This window comes from Adiantum capillus-veneris, chromosome 3 (assembly GCF_014529385.1).
Source record: "Adiantum capillus-veneris isolate H3 chromosome 3, ASM1452938v2, whole genome shotgun sequence".
Lineage (NCBI taxonomy): Eukaryota > Viridiplantae > Streptophyta > Polypodiopsida > Polypodiales > Pteridaceae > Adiantum > Adiantum capillus-veneris.
The window spans coordinates 166,886,239-166,896,218 of NC_140933.1; the positions used below are offsets into that span (position 1 = coordinate 166,886,239).

General features: G+C 41.9%; 1 protein-coding gene across 1 annotated transcript; it reads right to left on the minus strand.

Annotated features, from left to right (window-relative positions):
* Positions 1-2,245: 2,245 nt before the first annotated feature.
* Positions 2,246-2,688, minus strand: LOC147462129 (uncharacterized). Its single transcript, XM_086502720.1, has 2 exons — positions 2,636-2,688; positions 2,246-2,540 (listed from the first exon to the last, which is right to left on the minus strand). Exons 1-2 carry the CDS (start codon positions 2,686-2,688, stop codon positions 2,246-2,248), a joined length of 348 nt encoding a protein of 115 aa, XP_086358846.1.
* Positions 2,689-9,980: the final 7,292 nt, after the last annotated feature.

Consider the following 9,980-nt stretch of genomic DNA (forward strand, 5'->3'; position numbering starts at 1 on the left):
AAAAAAGACAGGAAGAAATCTCATCGGAAGTTGCAAGACAGCGGCAGTGATAGTTCGGAGTCGGAGTCCGTAGCATCAGACTCTTCAGACTCAGGCAACAGCGATCGGGGAAAGAGTCGGAAGAGACACCTCGGAAAAAATCCCAGCGTCATGGGAAAGGTGTTTCATTTGGATCGTCGGAATCTGCTGCGGTGGCTAAAAGTCTGAAGGAACTATGGTGTACCTAGTGTCGGAATCCGAGCCATGCTTCTCAGGAGTGCGCAATGAATTAGAAGTGGTGTGCGATTTGCACGACCAATACTCATAATACAGTGGAATGTTATTTCAATGGTCGGGGTCGTCGGAGTCGAGGAGACACTTCTACATGGCAACAACCACAGATAGCGCAGGGACAAGAGCCTGCTGTGGTGATGGCTCTGTTCATACATCAGAGACGCCTTTGCAAGGTCAAGCAGAAGGACGGGGTCAAGGGGGAGGACGATGTCGCGGAAGAGGTGGCCGAGATCCTAATCGCCCAAGACATGCCTTTTCTGTTTGGGGGATGGGCACTGGCGATCCGAGTGTACTGAAGCTATGGAATATGATCGAAAGAAGCAGGAACGCGCTGCAGGGAAACAGCCTAGTGTGGTTATGGTTCAGATTGAAGGATTGGAGGAGTCTGATCCAGTGGTTTCATTAATCACGCGATCGGGTAAAAATGTGGTTCCAAAACCCGATGTAAAGATTCCGGATTGGACGGCTCAGGAAGAAGTGCGGAAAAAGACTGTGTCCTGGTTGCCACAGTCCGCACCACCATTGAAATCATCAGGACCATCGACCATGGGCCTGGAAATAAAGGAAGGAAAAGCTGGAAATAAGGATGATATTAGAGAAGAGGAGGATTGGAATTCAGTTTGGAAAGAGGTCCTCACGTCACCAATACAAGTACCTCTGGGTTCATTGTTGAAATTGGTCCCGAATTTTCACAATGCATTGTTGCGACAAAAGTCCACAAAGTTGAGAGAAGTCACCATCAGGAAAGTTGAAAGTGAGGAGGATGATTCAGCCCCGTTGCCGGCAAATAGGATCACAGATACCCGCATTCCGGAGCTTTCAGTTAGATACCATGGAACATACATTAACAAGGTACTATTGGATGGAGGAGCGGGAGTAAACATTATTACTCAAGCAGCTTGTGAGCGTTTTGGACTCAGTGATTGGGAGCCTGCACCCTTTGTAGTCCGCATGGCAGATCAAAGAAGAGTGCAACCAGTGGGGTTACTTCGGGGCATTGCCTTGGATGTGGCGGGATTATCTTTGCCGTTTCCTTAGTAGTCTTGAATATTGAGGATCATAATCAGGATTATCACATTATCTTGGGTAGACCCTGGTTACGACAAGCGAGGGTAAAGCATAATTGGGAAGCAAATATGCTTTTAGTAAAAAAGGGTAGAAGGAAAATGGCAATGGTGCAGTGCTACCATTTAAGGGCTGCGAACCTGTACAACAAATTTAGAACACATCAAAATTCATTTGGGAAGTGTGATGCAAGTATGGTTGTCAAGGCCGCACTCTGGCTCTTTGGCTCTTTGCTCCTGGACCACAAATCTCCATCACTCGCATCCCGAACTCGAAAACCATCAAAAAGTTGCACTACATCCCCGCTACATTAGGTAAAAATCTCCGCCAGAGGGAAATCCACCAAGTACATGAGAAAGCATAATTGAGCATCATCCGCATATTGCGACATCGTACCAGACAAAACCTTATCAGCCCAAATAAAAAAAAGCGAGCAGTAGGGCATCACCGCTTTTTGCCTGCTATTGCCTCCTCTCCACATGCTCTCCCTTCTTTATACTCTGCGCCAAAAGAGAAGTCAACCTGTGTATCTGCCTCCAGGTGGCATCCCCATGCTCTTGCTTATTCATTTGAACCTTGACGAAAATTGGATTTTAGCCTCTCCTCTTCTGATTCATCTCCATCGTTGATGAACTTGCAATACCCTGCTTGCTGCCCATCTTCAATCTGCCGCTCACGTAATGTGAGGCCGCCAACAAACTTCTCTCTGTTACATGCTTTCACTACTCGGATGAGGCAACTGGGCACCCTTCATCTGCTAACACCGCACCCCCTTGTGATCTTCCCTTCAACCCAATAATGGTCTGCTTGTCTTACTTTCAGCACATTTGCAGGCTCAGAGGACGTAGATCACCTCTGCTCATAGACCCCTCTCCCTTAATGAAAATATGCAGCACTCTATCAGCTCCTACTGCTGCTGCTCCATCCCAAGGCTTGGTTCAAGAACAACCTCTTCACTTTTTGTGGCAGCCTGTTGAGTGGGTTTATGCTCAGATTTGTCAAAGGTATCCATGGCTGCAGCACATGTTGCACCATCTCTGTCGGACTCTTCGCAACCAAACCTGTTGCACCTGCGCATGCCCGATCTCTCGGCTGGCATTTTTGACCCTACACTACATACCTGGCCACTGCGTTCTATGATTTGGCCTCTGGAGCCCTGGCTTTTTTTGCTACGGTGACCACAGGCTGCTGTCGAAGAGCCTCTGCAGATTCAGCCTGCCCACCTTGGTTGGCTGTATTGTGAGCGGCCCTCGTGCCCTGCGATCGAGCTCTCTGTTGAGAGCCATCCCCCCAAGACCTGCTCCGTGAGCAGCGCCTGCAGCCTGACTGGCCAGGCCCTCTATTGATCATCTCTACGGTTGTTCAACCCTATGTTCCCTGGTTGGTTCTACGTAGCGCCACCAGCCTCCACAATGCCCGCCCTTCGAGCGACTCCCCGCCTGCTCGGCACCGGCGTATGCACTGTAGTAGAATTGCAGGAGCATGGTTTGCGTCTCCTTCATCACCAAAGGGCGAGTAAGATCAACTACGTGGTCGCCATATGTAGAGGGGGAAGAGCCCTCTACAGAGAGAGAGAGAGAGAGAGAGAGAGAGAGAGAGAGAGAGAGAGAGAGAGAGAGAGAGAGAGAGAGAGAGAGAGAGAGAGAGAGAGAGAGATTAAAGTGCACCGCCATAACTGATTACTATGAATGAAAGCTTGATGGTTACAAGGGTTATAAGAGCCCATTCTTATAGGTTTGTAGTGTCCCCTTGCTCCTCATGAGCCACACCCCTTGGCATCCCCTCTAAGGTTAAGGACCATCCAATACGGCCAAGGTATAACACATGGAACACACCGGCTTATGCCGTAACACTCATCAAAGACGAGAATACGCTTCTACTCATTTCTTTCCCAGTAAAGAGACCTAGATATGAGGAAAGATATCCACAAAATCCATCAGCAATGTCACTAGATGAAGATATACCCGAAGCCTCTACCGCTAGAGATCAGCCTCTAACCGAAGCTTTTGAGTATATTCAGATTTTTAGTAAGAATGATCAAGCTATTCTCCAAGCTATACAAGAGGTACATGATAAATGTGATCAACTACAACATCAGATTAGCTACCCTAGAAACAAAGATTGATCATGTTTATGACATAGCTAACCATTTGTCTGATGTAGTTGCTACGACTAATATTGCTAATGAAGCCCCTACCGATCGGGTTCCTACTCGGCCCATAAACAGCTGTAGTATCATCAATTTTGATCCTAAGTATAATCAAGCCTTCTACTCTGAAGTTTGGATAAAATTCCCAGCTGAACAATCTTTCAGACTTGATGCATTATGGAATTTGGGGTCTATTGTTTCCTACATCAACCAAGCCTTGGTTCCCCTACATTTGGTAACCAAGCTTTCTCATGGTATTACTGTTTCTTATGCCAACAACACTCGCGAACGCATTTCGACAATCGTATTGTGTAAAATGGCTTTGGGTCATGCTAAGTTTCAAGTCACTCTCTATCTTCATCCTCATCCTAATACTGACCTTACTATCGGTGCTGATATCATATCTCAGCTCACGCCCTACACTGCGAATACTGATCTCTCGATCAGCTTCCGTCTTGAAGCTAGGTCCTATACAGTTCTTACTAAAGCTTGCGGAGCTCTTTTGTTGGGGGGGTAATTCCCACACTCCCTAATCCACACAGAAATGAAAAGAAAAGGGAAAGAATGCAAGAAAGGTGGGAAATGCTCACATCTACAGATGGGCTTACAAGCTAAGTCATTTTGATGTGACTTATGAATATGTGCCTGGGTCCAAAAATAATATCGCTGATTTGTCATCACGTGTCAAAGCAACCTAAGCCCTGATGTCACATTCCACTGTCTGAAAAATGGATCCAATCTCAGTTGTGACGCAAAAGATAATGTACTTTTTGTATATATACCTGCACTCATCCTGCATATCGACACTTGTAAAGATATTCTCACTCTACACTGTCCAAAGCAACTTGCACTCGGTAAAGTGACACCTGCACTTACCACGCACTATCTCTAAAGCAGCTCGCATGTGCTGGACACCCTGTAAAGTAACACCTGCACTTACCACGCACCAGTGTATGATTGAAGCCATCCACACTCTTCTACTATAAAGAAGACAGAACTCAAAGGGAGAAGAACCTTTCATCCAGAGCTCATAAGCTTCTCACCTATAGAGTCCTCACGAGTCTAGTAACCTTAGCATCGTATCCCTGTACAGTTTTTAATCTTCCACCATATCTCTACCAAGCTTGTAACTATAGAGTCCTCACGAGTCTAGTAACCTCAGCACCTTATCCCTGGACAGTTTGTAATCTTCCACCATATATCTAGCAAGCTTGTAACTATTTCCTGTGTTTGCTTTCTATGATAAATCAACTACTGGTTTTAGACTATTTCTATATTACTCTGTGAATCTTGAGTCTTGTCTATCCTGCTTAAATTGGTATCAGTGCCATGTCTGAATTGGTTTTGAATGCTTTATGATAGCTAGGGGTAATTGTTGAAGCTAATTAAGGAGTACCCTCATATTAGTGAAATTGGAAGCCCTTAGCTGTTTAAGTCACCGTCACTAGGCTTGGTGCCGCTCAGACACAGACGCTGTCAGCTCCTTATATCTTCCAATCAAGTTCACTAGTAGGTGCATTGCACGTTAGTACTCTAATCAATCTCAACCATCATTAACTACGTAAAGCTTAAACATCTTTCATTATGGCTATGATCATCTCTTCCTTCAAGAAGTTTCTTTCTGATCATATCGAATTTGATGAAGCTAATCCCTCTGGAAAGTGGAGCTTGCCAAAGGTATCTTCTGCTCAAATCTACAAACATCATAAGGCTTTTGCCCTTTCTGCTAGTACCATGTATCATGAAACACATGGAAAGCTTATTGTAAGAGATAGTGAGACAGATAATCATATTATCCATCTCCTTGAAGAGCTTTCTGATTTCAGGAAAAAGGCCTTAAATAAAGGTCATCAGTTTATGCATATAGGATATATAGCTATAGGTATAATCCCCTTGTTCCGTAAAGGCTTGAATGCCTCATGCATTGGAGAATTGTTAGACACTAGACATAAGAATCTTGCAGACCATACTATAAGTGTCCTACAAGGAAGCCTGTCTAACGGACCTATCTATATAGAATGTTTTCCTAATTTCCCTTGTAGTATGACAGACAAATACTTTGATGAGATTGTGTCCCTATTGATCAAAACTCATGGTTTAAATCGTAAACATAGTTCAGATCATCCTTAGATTGCATATCGCATGATTATTTGAACTTTAAACACATGTCTACCTTCTGTGTATAATTTTGGTTCCTAATGAAGGAATACGAGCGGAAGTGTGATGTGAGAGAGAGAGAGAGAGCGCGAGAAGAAGAGCACGACGATATGGTGAACTCGCTCTACTATAATGTGTAGAGCATAGTGAGTTCGTATTAGGTTTTTACAAAAGAATATGTGTACATACCTGGCGACCATCTCACTTACCTGGGCGACCACATTGGGCTTTATACCCCAAAAACCTCCCACTTAAAGTCCAATGTGGTACTTTAAGTGTTAGAGAAGCTACTATACAAGCTAATATACAAGAGATGTAGAGAAGTGATGTACTACCCTACACCCAACTGCTTGCGAAAATGCGCAAAGCTCTCTGAGGGAAGTCCTTTTGTAAGTAGATCAATAGGATTTTCTGTGGTGTGAACTTTGACAAGCTGAAGTTGCTTATCCTCGAGCATTTCCCTGATGAAATCATACTTCACATCCACATGCTTTGTCTTTGAGTGATAAACTGGATGACTATCACAATATAACACGGGCATCTCTTCTTTGATTCCCAAATCTATTACTAGTCAATTAATCCAAATTGAATCTTTGCATGCCTTTGATGCTGCAACATATTCAGCCTCTGTAGTAGACTGAGTAACACAATCTTGTAATCTAGAACGCCATGATACTGCTCCACCAGCCAATGTAAAGACATACCCTGACGTAGACCTTTGGTTGTCTAAGTCACCTGCATAATCTGAGTCTTGTCTATCTTGCTTAAATTGGTATCAGAGCCATGTCTGAATTGGTTTTGAATGCTTTATGATAGCCAGTGGTACTGTTGAAGCTAGTACCCTCATATTAGTGAAATTGGAAGCCCTTAGCTATTTAAGTCGTCGTCGCTAGGCTTGGTGCCGCTCAGATACAGACGCTGTCAGCTCTTTATATCTTCCAATCAAGTTCACTACCAGGTGCACTGCACCTTAGTACTTTAATCAAGATCAACCACCATCATTAACTACGTAAAGCCTAAACCTCTTTCATTATGGCTATGATCATTTCTTCCTTCAAGAAGTTGCTTTCTGATCATATCGAATTTGATGAAGCTGATCCCTTTGGAAAGTGGATCTTGCCAAAGGTATCTTCTGCTCAAATCTACAAACATCATAAGGATTTTGGCCTCTCTGCTAGTACCATGTATCATGAAACACATGGAAAGCTTACCGTAAGAGATAGTATCCATCTCTTTGAAGAGCTTTCCGATTTCAGGAAAAAGGCCTTAAAGAAAGGTCATCAGTTTATGCATATAGGATATATAGCTATAGGTATAATCCCCTTGTTCCGTAAAGGCTTGAATGTCGCATGCATTGGAGTACTGTTGGACACTAGACATAAGAATCTGGCAAACCAGACTATAAGTGTCCTACAAGGATCTATCTGTGATGAGGAGAGTTGATGTCAATACCCGTTATTCAAGATGCAAATGGCATAACCAATCTACCACATGGGTGATAGAAAAGTTACAGCATTTTTCTCTTTTTTATTAGCACACACACACACCCAAGAAGGAGAGAGAGAGAGAGAGATAGGGAGTGAGATAGGAAGAGAGAGATATAAGGGGGAGAGAGAAGGATAAAGATACATATATAAAGAGAGAGAAGGGAGAGAGAGAAGGGTAGAGATACATACATATTCATATATATATATATATATATATATATATATATATATATATATATATATATATATATATATATATATATATATATATATATAGAGAGAGAGAGAGAGAGAGAGAGAGAGAGAGAGAGAGAGAGAGAGAGAGAGAGAGAGAGAGAGAGAAAAGAGAATGTCTCTCTCCCTCAAGCTCAAGTGAGAGCTTAGCTCCCACTTGAGCTTGAACTTGAGAGAGAGGGAGAGAAGACTCAAGAGAGAGTGATATATATAGAGGGACACACACACACACACACACACACACACACACATGGATAGAGGGAGAGAGAGAGATGTAGGGAGAGAGATAGGTAGAGAGGGAGGGTATATATGTATCCCCCCCCCCCCCCCAAGCTCAATCTTAAGGGAGCTAAGCTCCCACTTGAGCTTGAGCTTAGCTTGTTGAGAGAGAGAGAGAGAGAGAGAGAGAGAGAGAGAGAGAGAGAGAGAGAGAGAGAGAGAGAGAGAGAGAGAGAGAGAGAGAGAGAGAGAGAGAGAGAGAGAGAGAGAGATACATATACATACATACATACATACATACATACATATATATATATATATATATATATATATATATATCCTATCTCAACCAATTTTTTTGACGCCTTTTGATTTTTGAATAGTGATTAAGCCAAAGATAAGTCTTGAAGGCGTCCACTATTCATATAAAAGCTCTTGAAGTGTTAAGGAATGTTATTGTTCAATGAGATAAAGATCCCTTGTCCTCTCCTACCCTGATTTTATAGCTACTAATCCCTGTCATGATTACTTCATGATGGATTCTCTCTTTAGAAACAATGGAATTCCCATGCTTTGATTGGTAGTAAGCCCTTACAATCCCCTAAGCTCAATAGTGCACCTCCGAGATACATTAGTTAATGTTAAGAATCCAAAATATATGAGGCTTATATATAATATATATATATATATATATATATATATTTCTACAATGTTTCATAAGTTTTCCATAAGTTTTTTAAATTCCATCTAAGTTCATTTTTTCCCTCTTTGTGTAAATCTCACACAAAGAATCCAATATATAATGGATGAGTGCCGCTCCTCTTTTCCACCTTGACTCAGCAACTAGTATTAGAGGTATAAAAGTCCTAGGTCTCACTATTCTCCTTTTGTTTAGGTACTCTCCTCTTTTTTCTAGTTGTTTATTGATTTTTTTTAAAAAATATTTTAGGTTGATCCCTTTGATTAAGTTCTCTAGACAAGGACCAAGGCAGAAGCTTTAATAGGACTAACGCCTTAATAAATATCCAAGTGGGGATATCTTCAACATCTTGCTACCACTCCATTTTCACGAGCTAAACCTACCTCTCTCAAAGTGTTGAATTTAATAACCTCACACAAAAGAGAGTTCCAAGGGAGTCTTTATCTAAATTTTGCATTGAGAGGATTACCACTTTTCCTCAATTTGTCTCTGTCATCAACAATTTCATGCACTCCTTAAGCATCCAATCTACTATTTCTAACCTTCTTCCATGCTTGCTAACTAGTATCTTGTTATTCAACAAAACGTAGGTTGCCCTTCTCACCATCCCACTTGAAGGACTCTTACTCTTCCCTTCTTGCACTTGGTAGCTCTTATTTTTACATCCAAGAACATCAATTGAGCTGTAGAATGACGACGATGATGATCAAGTCTTTGACCTCAACAACACCCATCTTGATTGTCACAAACTTGTCCTTTAATCTAGCTAGCAATTGCTAGCTCCCCTCTTGAAGAAACTCGATAGCCCATCTTTTGGAAACCCACCTACTTGGAAATCCTCTCTACTCTCAGTAGCTCTTTACATCTCTATTTTGTATGCCATCCCAGCTACTGTAGTCCTCTCCACTCTTAGTAGCTCTTCAGCTCTCTACTTTGGATGCCATCACAGATAACATGACATATTCAATCTATCATCTCAGCTTTCAACCTCTCCTAACCATGCACACCATTATGTATGCATTTTCTTTGATAAAAAATTGAGCATAATGAAAAGACCAGCCCTTATACTCAAACCCCTCTATTAAAATGTGGACATGAATAGATTGATCCCTCTTTTTTGTGAATTAATGTGTATTTTCCAAAAGGATTCCCCCCCGTTAATGTATCTATGTTAAATTGCTTAAATGTTCAAAAATAAAAGACCCCTCTTGCTAAACTCACGTGGCACAATAACAACTTATACAGTGGACCCCCAATGCCTTTATACAATATCATTGGTGGTTAACAAAGTAGTTATAGGAATCAAAATATATTCACTGGGCTACTGATTCACTTGATCAACAATCAAAGGTTCACCTTCTTAGAGAATTAAAACAATACATGCAACCTAATGCTCTGCCCTACTACCTATTGAAGCTTTGATAAAGTCATGTTTGAGTTGAGCCATGATGTCTCCTCATAACTATAGGTAGCCACCTTGCAACACATTGTAAGAGACCTCTACTTCAATAAGCACCCAAAAAAGCTATTAAATCAATGCATCATCAATAGCTCTATTCCACTCTTTTGAGTTCATATGCCTTTTTGTATAATCTCCATGAATCTAGCTGTTTTCAGGACATTTTCAAAAACTCAACATTTCTTGGTCTTCCACACATGTTTGAAGTAAAAGAATCTCACAATCTGTGTTCCGATA